This window comes from Rutidosis leptorrhynchoides, chromosome 4 (genome assembly GCF_046630445.1).
Source record: "Rutidosis leptorrhynchoides isolate AG116_Rl617_1_P2 chromosome 4, CSIRO_AGI_Rlap_v1, whole genome shotgun sequence".
Classification (NCBI taxonomy): Eukaryota; Viridiplantae; Streptophyta; class Magnoliopsida; order Asterales; family Asteraceae; genus Rutidosis; species Rutidosis leptorrhynchoides.
The window spans coordinates 457942013-457958716 of record NC_092336.1 but is presented as its reverse complement, the minus strand read 5'-3'; the positions used below and the strand labels follow the sequence as shown (position 1 = coordinate 457958716).

Sequence of the window (16704 nt, the reverse complement as noted above, 5' to 3'; positions counted from 1 at the left end):
AGTAAAATAGTCCGAAGGTTTTGGATGCGGAGCATTGAGCTATTATGGCGTATCAATGGGGTCGGATGCGGCGCATCACTTCTAGATGCGGTGCATCTGGAGCTGGTACTTGAATCTGCAGTCGTGGAAGCAGGTGATGCGACGCATCACTCATCAGATGCGCCGCATCTGGTGTCTGGCAGCAATTTGGCAAGTTGCAACCTTTACATCCGAGCATGCTTTGGCCTCCTTTCACTTTAGGTGCAAATTTGATCACTTTTCACCTGAAATTTGGGCTGTGATCATGCCAATACAAGGTGGAAAGCATGGCTAGTTGATTTATCTTTCATGATTGCTAGCACACTTGAAGATCAAGTTGAAGTTTCATGGTGTTCTTGTTTCTCCTATAAATGGAGCTCATTGTATCATATTGTAACACACCACATACAAATATTCAGTAAATAAACACTCTCTAGTTGGTCCATGGACTAAAGCAATCACAACGATTGCATATAACCACGTTATATCTTGTGTCGTTCTTACATTTCTTGCATTTTAATCTTTCGTTCATTAAGTGGGTTGAGTGATCTTGATAGTATCACTACTCGGCTAGTAATCTTGTAGAATTACTAGCGTTGTTTGGGTCCTAATATCCTAACAGAAGGCTACAGGAAACTTCCATGTTGACAACTTGATTGGAAAAGGAGGCTTTGGGAACGTTTATACAGGAAAACTTTCTAAAGGTGATGGCTTCAATACTATTGTTGCAAAACGGTTGGATAAAACTAGTGGTCAAGGGAAACAACAATTTCGGAATGAACTCCAAATTCTTTTCAGTTATAAGCATGAGAATGTCATCCGTATTATTGGTTATTGTGATGGAAAAGATGAAAAAGTCATTGTTTATGAGTATGCGTCGAGAGGAAGCCTTAATAGTTACTTGAATAATTCTAGTAGTCTTACTTGTATTAAACGGCTTAATATATGCATTGATGTTGCAACCGCATTGGAGTTCCTTCACGGAGGAGTTGCAACACATGCATCGGTGATACATAGAGATATCAAAACTGAAAACATTCTATTGAATGATGAGTGGAAAGCAAAATTAGCTGATTATGGGCTTTCGATGATTAGTGCAATAAATCATAAAACAGAATATATCATCGCTAATGCGTGCGGCACAGAGGGCTACGTGGACCCACTTTATAGAAAATCTGGCTTCTTAACCATAGAATCCGATATTTATTCATTCGGTGTTGTTTTATTTGAGATCTTATGTGGAAAATCAACATTTTGGTTCCGCAAACATGAAGGTCAGTTTCTGCCTAGTTTCATTAAACGGAGTTTTGAAGAAGGAAAACACAACGAGGTGGTTTTTGAGGCTATAAAGGCCCAGATTGTGCCGAAGGCACTTAGTACATTTCAAACAATTGCCTACCGGTGCTTGAATGACGATAGAGAAAATTGACCGACAGCTAAAGAAGTTCTGAAACAACTTAAGAAGACATTGGAATTCCAAGTAAGTTATCATAGGCTTTTACAAAGGCAAAATTCCTTTGGTTGCATGCATATTTATATTTACCATAAAAATTAATTATTAACTTATAAGTGATCTCTGCCTCCAAGTGTATAACATAATAAGATATAGTTCGCTTCATATGAATAAACTTATCTTTGGTAAAGTATTTAAATTATTTCATTGTGATTTCGGAGACATGTGCTTTTACAACTTTTATTAATCCCAACCCTTACTAAAGTAGGAGTTTGATATGTGTATCTTTGTAAGCCACTTCATCGTTACTTTGTTTTCATAACTGCTCACGAGAAGCTTTGTTATTAATTATCAAATGTCCAAGTTACTAAAGTTGCATAAATTGATAATCAAAATTTCCCCTCTTGAACATGGCTAAGTATTAATTAATGTCATTTTATATATGCAGATTTCAAAAGGTGATTGAGTTTTTACCATTTTATATCAACAGCAGGCCTCGTTAACGTCAAATGTTTTCATGAGCTTCAGAAAAGTGGAGTATGGATGGAGGAAGTTATTATCATGTCAAATATGTCATGAGCGAAAAATGCATTTGTTTGAATTTGAAGCGGTTAATTCATCAAGAACATTTTATTGTTTCGAATAAATTGATTTGTATTGATTTTATTAACTTGACAGTGAATACGGAATTGATTTATTAAGGAATGATATATATAGTTATAAATGTTCACATTTTGAATTGATTACTCTTAATTTGGTACGACCTTCTATTTAAAGAGTTGACTCTAACTATTATATTTTACACAAAGTAAGGAGCCTTTTGGTAACAATTGACACTATTTATGGTAAATGGCTGTCGGGGAATCTTGTTGTCTCGGTTATCTTGATCTTTTTCTACATGGCTACTACTTTGGGGTTATCTTGCATTATATTCATTATTCTTTATTTACTAACATTTCCCCTTAAATTGAATAGTACATGTTTTTTTATTCAACTTAATCAATACATTGTTGATAAGTCTTATGCCGACTGACTTGTTTTTTTGATATATTGCGGTAAGTACACACTTATATCTCGTTTCTTCATCGGCAAATCATCAAACAAGACAATGTTGCAAAGTGTCCAAAGAAATCAAAGAATCGCAACAACAATAGTATGAACCTTTTCCTTTCGAATCCGCTAGTGAGACCATCAATCTAACCATTCCTCCCATGACTTTAAAGATGAAAAATCGTGGTCCACCGACTCCACAAATTTCGGGCTACTTCACAATTTTAAAACAAGACGAAAATACCCGTATGAAACATGATAAGATTTAACGAAAAATTTAACGGCCATTAGACCAAGGGACCAACCATGAATTTAAATGACTAACTGCATAGTTAATTAACATAAATGACTATCATGCAATTGTTGACATATATGAGGGGCCAAAGGCGTAATTAAAAAAGAAAAATACTAATTCCTAAATTACACAAATCACATTAGTCAATACCTTCAATTAAAATCACGATCCGTCGTTACATTGCCCCCAAATCTCACAATCACTAGTTTTTTTCACACTCCGATGACCTAATTTCATTCAAAATGAAAATTAGTTTACGTATAATAAATTTAATGTAAAATTCATACGTAAAACAATAAGAAATTAAAGCTCCGTACAATACTGGTTTCAACTTTCACTCCACCGCCGCGATTTGCGTACGTAATTTCTAGTTCAAAACATGATAGTTCTTACGATTCGAATAACCCTTACGTTGTTCATTTTAATGCTGAATCATCGCCTTAAGAGCGAATTGAGTTGTATTGGCTCACGAAAAATCATCTGGTGTTTGTTAAATTTGGGAATGTGGACCGACTGTGGTTATGAATACACTTTATGCTGCTGCAATTTTGTTAAGAGAAGTTTGTGACTCGGACTGGTTAACTCAATTTGGTAACTTGGTATATTATTTTTCATTGGTATCAATTTGAATAAGATAATCAAATAATGAGTGATACCTTGTATCTTAATCATGTTCTAATTTATACCATGTATCTTAATCATATTGTTTACTTCAATGAATTAGATCAAATTACTATTAAGTAATATTTATCATAGTAGACTTGACTAATAAAAAAATGTAATTTTCAGGTTGTAGTTAAAGCATCCTGATCATTCCAGCTCATTGCATTTATTATTAGATGTTGATTAACATTTTACTAGTTAAAGACCCGCGAGATCGCGGGCATTTTGGAGTTATGTTTTTATAAGACTAAACGTACCCTAGTATGACAGAAACAATATAGTAATTAATTTGAACGAACATGAAATACATTATTATTTATGCTGCATAATTTGAGATAGTTAATAAACTTAAGAAACCATTGTATTCAACAATAAAAAGGAATGAAAGCAATTTAATAAACTCTGATGAGTTGGTGATTTAGTTTGATATGATCAACGGAAAACTTGTGTATATGCTTTCAAACTTTGGTTGTACTCTTGAACATATCAGACAACGTAGTTAATCGTTTGATATGATCATGAATTGTAAATAATGTCATAACATATCAGTTGGACGTATTCTACCAATCCACATTGTACATCGTTGAGAGGGTGTCATCCAAGTTCCATAGATAATAGTAAACACATGAATTTTTGAAGCATTTTTTTTAATATTAAAAATGGTATAGAGATGTGATAATGTGTTATTGACATATCAACATTTGTTCTATTAGTAACGTATAATTAAGCAATCAATGATTTGATAACAAACATGTAAGTATGGAGATAGTTGTAAATTAAGTATGTACCATGATTCATGTCTTCGTTAATACCCACCTGTTAGAGTATTATAACAGTTTAGTAATTTAATTTTTGTTGTCGTCACGATATAGCGAGCATATTTGTTATAGAAGTTAGTTGTTTATTTGCAACAGATGATAGGATGTGTAGACCTGTACCTTATGTTCAGCAGCATTCATTGTTGTTTTCATCTTCTTTTTTTGATGATGAATACTTTTCAATAGAAACCAGAGGATATGTATTTCACGGTTAAACAGAAGTTTAAATATAATATTGTTTGAAGAGTTAAAAAAATCAAGGCATTAATGTAGGAAATCAAGTTATTAAATTAAAAATTTATCTAAAAGATCACAGATTTCCTTATATCTTTTATTTTTTAGAATTTGTTTACTTTAATAGATACGTACAATTCATTTCTTTGAATAAAGGCATTACTTTAATAGAATTTGTTTACTTTAATAGATACGTATTATTTTTGTCACCGGTTCATGACATAAGTAGGGATGGTGCCCGCGGGCAAGGTGCGCGGGTTCTATATACCCGCGACCCGCTCGTCCGGTTTCTTTTTTGCACGTTGAGATCCGTTACCCACCCGCGGATAAAAATGTTTTGCCCATGCCCGTGACCCATGGATACCTGTGACCCGTGGATAACCAGCGGGTAATAATAATATACAACTTTTTAAAAGAAAACCTACCTAATTTTATTCATTATAAAAAATATGTACAAGCTATATGTAAAATGACGTGAAAATACGTTTTTTACTTGTATATAAAGTTAAATTATTATTCATTATTCAATTACAAGTAAAATAACTTTTAAATTTAATAATTTTAAGTATAAAATTGCGGGTAAATTAAAAAAAGTCTCATGTATTCATGGGTCGGGTTTTACCCGCGACAAGTAGTATATACCCGCAACCCGACCACGACCCGTCCGCGGGTATAAATTTTTACCCGTATCCGTGCCCGCGGGTAAGTTTTAGTGAATTTACCCGCCCATCAAGGATCGGGTACCCGCGGGTCACGGGTTTTTTTCTCGCACATTTCCATCCCTATATCATAAGCTAACAAAGCCCATTAACGATTTATATTTTATCGGACTTTAGGTTGTTATGATTTGAAACTATATTGCACGATATGCATGATGCAATCCCTATATACACTAAATATTGCACTATATAGCTTTAGGTTTCTGCAAGTGATATTAAATGAGAATATGAACATGTAATTAATTTTTTGAAAATAGTTTTGAAAAGCACTCATAAATTTTTTGAACCAAAGTAAACCTTTCACAAACATCAATTGACCAAGATACTGTCCAAATAAACCACTAAATCAGCACTGACTTTTACCTTAATCCCTTCCAAAACAGTTCACATGTCATAGATGTAGCATCAGGAGCTAAGTGTGCAACAAAATTTAAGAAACAAAAGGAAAGAATAAAGCACATATAGTTGCATACAACAACCGTATTTATCAAGTTTGGTAACTTTATTCATGACACCTTTAAACCAATCAAACGAACCTTGTTTTCTAGTGAACCAATAAAAGTAAGCATTTGTAGTCCTCAAAATTTTCTTCTTTCTTGGTGAAACTTGAAACGTCTATTATGCTTAATGTTGATTCCTAATACAAAATTAAATAATTAGAATAGATAAATAAAAAAACATTAGATGAAGTTTTATATAAAATTCAAGTGAATACTTACTTCAAGCTCTTCTATTTTAACAATGTTGTTGAGTATATATCTTTAAGAATACTAATAAAAGGTGTTGTTATATGCCAAGTCCAACAAATAAAAGAAAGTCATATTTACGATAGTCTTGTGCTAGTGCAACATATGGTCCGTCTATCAACAGTCTCGGCAAGCTATTATAAAGTAACCACATATCTTAAATTAAAAGCATACATGACAAATTCTATAGTTATTAGATGTAACAACTTTGACCAATTAACATATCAACATATCGATTTAAGTTGTGTTTTATCATACACGGGTCAAATAAGAAAAAGAATCAGATTACCAAGAGTTTTATACTTTTATATCTCCCAAAATCATTTTTATTAAAAGATTTTTTTCCCTAAATATTTTATAAATATGAACATAAAAGTATTTTTGTGACATAGGAAAGTCATTCTAACCCGACCCGTTTGTGCAGTACAAAATAATACCCATTAGCCAACTCACCAACCCGTTCATTTTGAGAGCTATTGATGTAATACAATATGGTAGTTAAATGAACAATTTATGTGATTATTAGAGGAGTATAAGCGCACAAAAATATAAGAGAGTTGAATATATATATATATATATATATATATATATATATATATATATATATATATATATATATATATATATATATATATATATATATATATATATATATATATATATATATATATTACAAACTTACCATCTCCTATAATCCAAACTTATCACCCCTTGAAACAATAGGTTATGCACCACACCTTGAATTTTAGGATGCTTTTAGGTCACTTGAACTTATATAAGGGTGAACTAACCTGCCTGAAATATAAGAAAGACAAACTTAGATTCTAATCAAGCTATTAACCATCAAATTCTTGTAAGTCACTGAATTCAAATAACACCTGCTTTTCCAACTTTTTCCATAACCTTTGTTTATAATAACAAGAATACTAATCAAAAGCTCTTATTCCTTACAACAAACCGGTAAAGATAAAGTCCAACACCTGCAATTCATTTGCAATAAACTATGTATTTACACAAAGTAATTAGGAGGTTTATTTATTAAAAATGGACTGGGTGAATTTGACCTTTGTATGCATATTGTCTTACCTATGAGTGACCCATTTTTAATGCATTAGTTAAAGACACATGATTTTGCGGGTTTTATGCAATGATGATATTTTAAAATAATCTCAACCACGATAATAGAAATAAATAATCAAACACTACAAAGTTTAATGTGTATAACTGTAACTATAATAATCGTGTTCAAAGTAAAGTAATGAAGAATCATTTATAAGTGTGATATATATGAACATATGCTATAAATAATTATATAGTCAACAAAATCACATTCAGCTACTTGACCATTCGATTCAACTTGAGTATAGCAGATTCAGTTTTTGTAAAAACCAAATTCCGTAAAACCAATTTTTGACCAAGCACATATGCAAACAACCCTATTTAGCGAAGAAAACTGACCAAGAATATTTAAATTGCTGTTATTATTAAACACTGAAGACTAACCTTCTTTTAATTGTCATCAAAAGATGGAACATAACAGTTTGGTGCGATTTGGATGGGGAAGGAGCTGTAATTGTATGGAAATTAGTGGCTGAAAATCAATTTCAAAAACAACAAAACTTGATCCAATCGAAATCCTTGATTGTAGGCGATGCTAAATTTTAATTAAGTAATTAGGTTAAAAGGATGGGCTTTAATATCATTTCCTTATAGATTATTAAAGATACATAAAAATAGAAATAATATATTTTGTATAATCATCTTTGACACACAAATGGAGAAATATATTTTTGATCAACCCAAGTTAATTAGGCACGCGCAGAACATACCACATATATGTGTAAATACCTTAATGGACAAATTGATCAATTAAATTCGACTCAAACTGTTCCGAGCTTCACAGAGTGATGATTGTGACAAATCAGACTTACCCGCTCATATTGTCACCTCCACGAGATTTCCTTTTCTACTGCATACTCAAAATCCTACACTTTCAATAATCGAAATGTTCATAAACCTGCAAAGCATATTCCATCCACTAATTTTTATTAGTAGCTGACCATTACAATTATGTCATAATTAAAGACACAAGTACATATAAATGCTAACTTCAAGTAGTATGTCTTTTTAAAGAACATTTAAAACATTAGTTAAGTATGTAGAGAATACCAATTGTTTGTATTTCCCTTATTCAATAAGAACTGGGATACGTAAAGACAGCAAACGGGTGACATGACATGCCACTATAGTGATAAGAAGAACAATACATGCATTAGTTTATTAATAACCATAGTATGAAATAAATAGGAAACCAAGTATTAGTAAAAATGTTTAAGTATCAAGGAAATCAAAAGATATTGAGAGCAAATATTAGTATTAGTAAAAAAAAAGATTTTAATACTTGGTTTCCTATCAAAAGATATTAATAGGAAACCAAGTATTAGTAAAAAAAATTTAAAACATGTGAGAGACCCATGATTATCTCTTGATAGTAGTTTCTCCTTCTCGTAAACAAATATCGTCCTATGATTTTATAACCAACATAAGATCTTTATGTTGTAGGTGATCATTAATGGATTTAAGGAAAGGGGCAGAAAAATAGTTGTAGGTGATGATGAAGATAATGTAGACGATGAACCCTAACAATAAAACATCACGATCATCAGTCTTTAATACCTACGATTTCGAAATAAATCATTTTTTCAAAACCTGCTATTTCGAAACCATACAAAAAAGTGACACACCAATCATAAATCGTTTGAGAATTAGATAAACTAAAAATGATGCCTACCAGTCAATATATGAATCAAATACGAAGGCACGATATGTCGATATTTGATTAGTTTATTTTAATAAAAAAATGGGCTAAATAAGAATTAGGAAACAAAATCAAAAGAGATCCAAATAGGCACAAAATAAGTACTAACATTTAACCTGAGGTGTTAAAAATGGGAGGCAAGTTATAAGGAAGCGAGGAACGTGTGCAACTGTAAAAAAAAAAATAAAAAAAAATCCCAAATATCCAATTGCGAATTGCCTGAATCTGCAAAGAGAACCAAAATGAACAATCGAAAAACAAAAAGGAGACATACCAGTAGCAACTGAATGGCCACCCTCATTCTTAAACACTAAAACAGACGGCGAGAAATAAACACATGCTGAGATCAAATGACGTGATCAACAATAGCTGATGTATTGCTGACTGAAAGCCTATTAAGATTAGTATCCGACCTTAATGAACGCCTTGCAGCTACTTGACTCGACAACAAAAAACATTCCTCATCGAGAACACCATTATTCGCCCCAAGCCACTCATCCACCAAATATTTCTCTAAAGTTTAACAACAAACCAGCATATAAACACAAGCTCAAAAAATAAATATCCAAAAGAGCAATCAAATTTAAACAGACTATGAAATCGTGAATAACCCCGCCAATTGCTTCACTAATCTTCTTACATTGTTTAACATGTGGTTTCTATGTCGATAAACATGTCTTCCCATTTTTCTTCCTAACAAAAAATTAAACAAATGTTAATGTGTATTGGTAAGCCAACTGTGACGAAAAAACCAAAACAGATTCACTTGTAACATATCATCTCATTAAAAAAATAGCAGAAGCCATATGTGTACCAGTTGGGAGTTGACATGAACTCCTCTTTTATTATTTCTTCACCATATAACAAAATTTAGACTTTCTTCATTAATTATATAACTTCAACCTTTAAGAAATTTGATATTTTACTAATTGAGTCATAATATTATGGTTTAGAGATGCTGAAAATTACCTTTTGACATGTGAATTGCGATGGTTGTCATCCATTGTGTACATATAAATAAATCATTCCTAATCGCACCAAAAGCAAAAAAAAACTTTTATCTATATGTACGTCAAATCACAAGAACATAAAATTAAGTTTGATAAAACAATGGTTTTAACAAAATCGTTCTAAATCTCTGTAAAAGTAAGCAATTCACGAAATAATTGAAAACCCCCAAATCAATCACCATCAGTTTAAAAAAGTATAAGAAAGATACATTACTATTTAAAACACGAACACACCTAACAAAGATTTTGATTTGATTGTATTCAGTTTGAAACCAGATCGATTCTGAGAAGCTATAGACAATGAGAAAAATCGATCGTGGCTAGAAAAACCGATTAGGTCAATTCGGTTTTGTGAATTGAGTTAACGTCAAATGGTGATGGCTCCGGCATCCATCGCTGGTTTCGATTAAGTTGAGAGAGAATGAAGAAGAACGTGCGAGATTCGCTGTAAATTGAGGCTAAAATAAGAAGATATAAGTGATTAGGTTATGAGCGTATTTTGTTTTTCATTCAATTGAAAATGGTATTTTAGAGATAGTGTGCATTATAAATTAAAAATTGACACACATAGTTTTGACTTTTTATTCATAATATTTAGGAAATACAGTTAATGTCACTTTTGAATTTTGAAATTTAATATTAATTTAGGGTAGGTAGTTAATGACTTACCAAAATTTAGGGTAGGTAGTTAATGAATTTCCAAAATTTGAAATTTGAATTAATCTGATTTAATTTCTAGGAGGGCATTTTCGTACCATTTTGGACAATTTGTTAGATTAAGTAATGTATTAGTTAGATCATTTATAGCCATTAGATTAAATGGTAAGAATTTAGAAAATGTTGATCTGACAGTGATTATAAGGGAGATAGGAATAAGTTATGTGTTAATAAGGGCTCTCTTTTAAGGTATAGTAGGATAATTCTTAATCCTACATCCTAGCCCATTGCGTTCATACCATACCTATTTGATTTTTAATTTTTAATGCTGATCATGCGTATATTTTCCAGAAGGTTAATATGTATGTTCAATACATTTAAAGAGGTTTAAGGATCTTAGAACTTAGCTCTCCGGTCCGGTTACCGTGAATAACTCTGGCCGACATGATGATGTCGGCGGGGTGGCTAGGTGATTAAGTCCACCTTCGATGACGGCCGTCGATCGGAAGGCCCTAAGTAAGGTTGTAGGCAACAGTCGTAAAAGAACTAATCTGTTAACCCTAGAAGATGATGATAGCTGTTACGTAAGATGTATTTCGTGTGATGATTACGTAACCTGGTATCTGTAGTAACCCGAACTTTTCCATGTTTATATATATTAATTGAGATTGATATTTACATGATTAAATGTTTTCAACATGTTAAGCAATCAAACTTGTTAAGACTTGATTAATTGAAATAGGTTTCATATAGACAATTGACCACCCAAGTTGACCGGTGATTCACGAACGTTAAAACTTGTAAAAACTATATGATGACATATATATGGTTATATATATAGTTAACATGATATTATGATAAGTAAACATATCATTAAGTATATTAACAATGAACTACATATGTAAAAACAAGACTACTAACTTAATGATTTTGAAACGAGACATATATGTAACGATTATCGTTGTAACGACATTTAATGTATATATATCATATTAAGAGATATTCGTACATCATAATATCATGATAATATAATAATTTAAAATCTCTTTTGATATTATAAACATTGGGTTAACAACATTTAACAAGATCGTTAACCTAAAGGTTTCAAAACAACACTTACATGTAACGACTAACGATGACTTAACGACTCAGTTAAAATGTATATACATGTAGTGTTTCAATATGTATTTATACACTTTTGAAAGACTTCAATACACTTATCAAAATACTTCTACTTAACAAAAATGCTTACAATTACATCCTCGTTCAGTTTCATCAACAATTCTACTCGTATGCACCCGTATTCGTACTCGTACAATACACAGCTTTTAGATGTATGTACTATTGGTATATACACTCCAATGATCAGCTCTTAGCAGCCCATGTGAGTCACCTAACACATGTGGGAACCATCATTTGGCAACTAGCATGAAATATCTCATAAAATTACAAAAATATGAGTAATCATTCATGACTTATTTACATGAAAACAAAATTACATATCCTTTATATCTAATCCATACACCAACGACCAAAAACACCTACAAACACTTTCATTCTTCAATTTTCTTCATCTAATTGATCTCTCTCAAGTTCTATCTTCAAGTTCTAAGTGTTCTTCATAAATTCCAAAAGTTCTAGTTTCATAAAATCAAGAATACTTTCAAGTTTGCTAGCTCACTTCCAATCTTGTAAGGTGATCATCTAACCTCAAGAAATCTTTGTTTCTTACAGTAGGTTATCATTCTAATACAAGGTAATAATCATATTCAAACTTTGGTTCAATTTCTATAACTATAACAATCTTATTTCAAGTGATGATCTTACTTGAACTTGTTTTCGTGTCATGATTCTGCTTCAAGAACTTCGAGCCATCCAAGGATCCATTGAAGCTAGATCCATTTTTCTCTTTTCTAGTAGGTTTATCCAAGGAACTTAAGGTAGTAATGATGTTCATAACATCATTCGATTCATACATATAAAGCTATCTTATTCGAAGGTTTAAACTTGTAATCACTAGAACATAGTTTAGTTAATTCTAAACTTGTTCGCAAATAAAAGTTAATACTTCTAACTTGACTTTTAAAATCAACCTAACACATGTTCTATATCTATATGATATGCTAACTTAATGATTTAAAACCTGGAAACACGAAAAACACCGTAAAACCGGATTTACGCCGTCGTAGTAACACCGCGGGCTGTTTTGGGTTAGTTAATTAAAAACTATGATAAACTTTGATTTAAAAGTTGTTATTCTAAGAAAATGATTTTTATTATGAACATGAAACTATATCCAAAAATTATGGTTAAACTCAAAGTGGAAGTATGTTTTCTAAAATGGTCATCTAGACGTCGTTCTTTCGACTGAAATGACTACCTTTACAAAAATGACTTGTAACTTATTTTTCTGACTATAAACCTATACTTTTTCTGTTTAGATTCATAAAATAGAGTTCAATATGAAACCATAGCAATTTGATTCACTCAAAACGGATTTAAAATGAAGAAGTTATGGGTAAAACAAGATTGGATAATTTTTCTCATTTTAGCTACGTGAAAATTGGTAACAAATCTATTCCAACCATAACTTAATCAACTTGTATTGTATATTATGTAATCTTGAGATACCATAGACACGTATACAATGTTTTGACCTATCATGTCGACACATCTATATATATTTCGGAACAACCATAGACACTCTATATGTGAATGTTGGAGTTAGCTATACAGGGTTGAGGTTGATTTCAAAATATATATAGTTTGAGTTGTGATCAATACTGAGATACGTATACACTGGGTCGTGGATTGATTCAAGATAATATTTATTGATTTATTTCTGTACATCTAACTGTGGACAACTAGTTGTAGGTTACTAACGAGGACAGCTGACTTAATAAACTTAAAACATCAAAATATATTAAAAGTGTTGTAAATATATTTTGAACATACTTTGATATATATGTATATATTGTTATAGGTTCGTGAATCAACCAGTGGCCAAGTCTTACTTCCCGACGAAGTAAAAATCTGTGAAAGTGAGTTATAGTCCCACTTTTAAAATCTAATATTTTTGGGATGAGAATACATGCAGGTTTTATAAATGATTTACAAAATAGACACAAGTACGTGAAACTACATTCTATGGTTGAATTATCGAAATCGAATATGCCCCTTTTTATTATGTCTGGTAATCTAAGAATTAGGGAACAGACACCCTAATTGACGCGAATCCTAAAGATAGATCTATTGGGCCTAACAAACCCCATCCAAAGTACCGGATGCTTTAGTACTTCGAAATTTATATCATATCCGAAGGGTGTCCCGGAATGATGGGGATATTCTTATATATGCATCTTGTTAATGTCGGTTACCAGGTGTTCACCATATGAATGATTTTTATCTCTATGTATGGGATGTGTATTGAAATATGAAATCTTGTGGTCTATTATTATGATTTGATATATATAGGTTAAACCTATAACTCACCAACATTTTTGTTGACGTTTTAAGCATGTTTATTCTCGGGTGATTATTAAGAGCTTCCGCTGTCGCATACTTAAATAAGGACGAGATTTGGAGTCCATGCTTGTATGATATTGTGTAAAAACTGCATTCAAGAAACTTATTTTATTGTAACATATTTGTATTGTAAACCATTATGTAATGGTCGTGTGTAAACAGGATATTTTAGATTATCATTATTTGATAATCTACGTAAAGCTTTTTAAACCTTTATTGATGAAATAAAGGTTATGGTTTGTTTTAAAATGAATGCAGTCTTTGAAAAACGTCTCATATAGAGGTCAAAACCTCGCAACGAAATCAATTAATATGAAACGTTTTTAATCAATAAGAACGGGACATTTCAGTTGGTATCCGAGCGTTGGTCTTAGAGAACCAGAATTTTGCATTAGTGTGTCTTATCGAGTTTGTTAGGATGCATTAGTGAGTCTGGACTTCGACCGTGTTTACTTGAAAAATGATTGCTTAACAAATTTTGTTGGAAACTATATATTTTTAACATGTGAATATTATGTGATATATTAATCTCTTAACGCGTTTGATATTATGTGATAGATGTCTACCTCTAGAACAAGTCCCATTGACTCACCTAATAATAATGAAGAGTCAAATGTAAATTGGAATGATTCGTGGACTAATTCACAAGTTCCCAAAGAGGAACCGGAAGAAGAGTCGGAACCGGAAGAAGAGTCGGAACCGGAAGAAGAGTCGGAACCGGATGAAGAAATAGAACCGGTGGGGGAAATAATAAAATGGTTAAGTAAAAGAAAATCCTCAACCAACCGACCAAGGTTAATTATGGTCAATGGTGTTTCCGCCAAGGAAGCAAAATATTGGGAGGATTACCAATTCTCCGATGAATCGGATTCCGACGAGAATTCCGATGATGTTATAGAAATTACCCCAACTGAATTTAAAAAGGCAAAAGAAAATAATAAGGGAAAGGGCATAAAAATAGAGAAATCTAATTCCAACCCCGATGAACTTTATATGTATCGTCAACCCCCGAAGTCCTTAAGTTGTAACAATGACCCGGGAACCTCTAAACCACCAGGTTTTTCTAAACCAATGTGGATAACGACGGCTCGTATTAGGGGAACATCATATATCCCTAGAAACTTGGTAAAACGAACCAAAACCGAAGAAGAAGAAACAAGCGAGTCGGAATAATATAGTTGTATTCGTGTGGTGTAATATAAGTAATATAGTGTGCTTATGCTTTATGATATATGTAAAAATTGCTTGTATTAATAAGTATTTTTTTTTATGAATCTAACTCTTGTCTATTTTACAGTATAAAAACACAAAATGGATAGACAACCCAATATTTTAAGAGACCTACCCGGAGACATGATTGATGAAATCTTGTCTAGAGTCGGTCAGAATTCTTCGGCACAACTATTTAAGGCGAGATCAGTTTGTAAGACATTCGAAGAACGTTCCAAGAATGCCTTGGTTTATAAAAGGCTTTCGTTCGAAAGATGGGGGATATCACATTGGGAAATCCATAAGTTACGATGTGTTTACTTTGACGCATATATTGAGGGGAACCCAAATGCTATTTTACGCAATGGGTTAAGAAATTATTTTGACTCAATATATCCGAATATTGGACTTCGTGATTTAGAAAAAGCGGCTAACATGCAACATAAAGAAGCATGTTATGCTTACGGATTAGTAATGTTCGCTTCTCACAAAAGTGAGAACAAGAACATCGGGCTACAACTATTAAACAAAACGTTCCCACAAGTGACGGAGTCGGTAATTGGTGTAAGAAATGAGGTTTTTAGATTGTTACGGGACTGTTGGACATTACGTAACCCTCGTCCCTTTGACGACGTTACAATACGCTGTCTTATCAACGGCCATAACGGTTATGTTCCACAAGACCAAGGATGGGAAGTAATCCTAGTAAAACCAGAATGCATGACTTGTTTCTGGACGTATGAATTACGTGTCTTTATTGCCTTTGCTGAACGACTTGTGTACTAGCTAGAATTATCTTCACAACCATCTTGTATCAAATTTATTGTGTGCTATATTTCATGCTATATGTAAAATAAGCGGTATTGTAAGTTGTAAAATATTGTGTAAAAGTTTGAACGCGAAATATTATTATAATCAGTTTTTCATATAGAATTGTAGTAGTTGAATTGTATATTAGCTACTAAGTATGAACTTAACGGGTAGGTACTACCCGAATTTAAACTTATAAAACGCTAATATGAAGAAAAAGCTTTTATAAATGAGTTCATATTATGCTACGAAATACTATTAACCACTCTTAATATTCTATATGATTAACTTGTTCCATTTGACTATTTTGAAGGAAATGGCACCGACTACTCGACACACCGTGAATATGAATGAAGAGGAATTCCGTACTTTTCTAGCTTCAAACATAGCCGCAGTACAGGCTGCGCTACATACCAACAATAACCTTGGATCTAGCAGTACAGGAAATCGTGTAGGATGCACCTACAAAGAATTCACTGCCTGCAAACCTTTGGAATTTGATGGAACCGAAGGACCGATCGGATTGAAACGGTGGACCGAGAAGGTCGAATCGGTGTTTGCCATAAGTAAGTGTACTGAAGAGGACAAAGTAAAGTACGCTACGCATACCTTCACAGGTTCTGCGTTAACATGGTGGAATACCTATCTAGAGCAAGTGGGACAAGACGATGCGTACGCA

At 32.4% G+C, this 16704-nt stretch overlaps 1 protein-coding gene across 1 annotated transcript; it reads left to right on the top strand.

The window, feature by feature from the left end:
• Positions 1 to 389: 389 nt before the first annotated feature.
• On the top strand, positions 390 to 1447 carry LOC139842219 (probable serine/threonine-protein kinase PBL22). Its single transcript, XM_071832389.1, has 2 exons — positions 390 to 401; positions 641 to 1447. The coding sequence occupies exons 1-2, from the start codon at positions 390 to 392 to the stop codon at positions 1445 to 1447; spliced, it is 819 nt and encodes a 272-aa protein (XP_071688490.1).
• The last annotated feature ends 15257 nt before the right edge of the window (positions 1448 to 16704 follow it).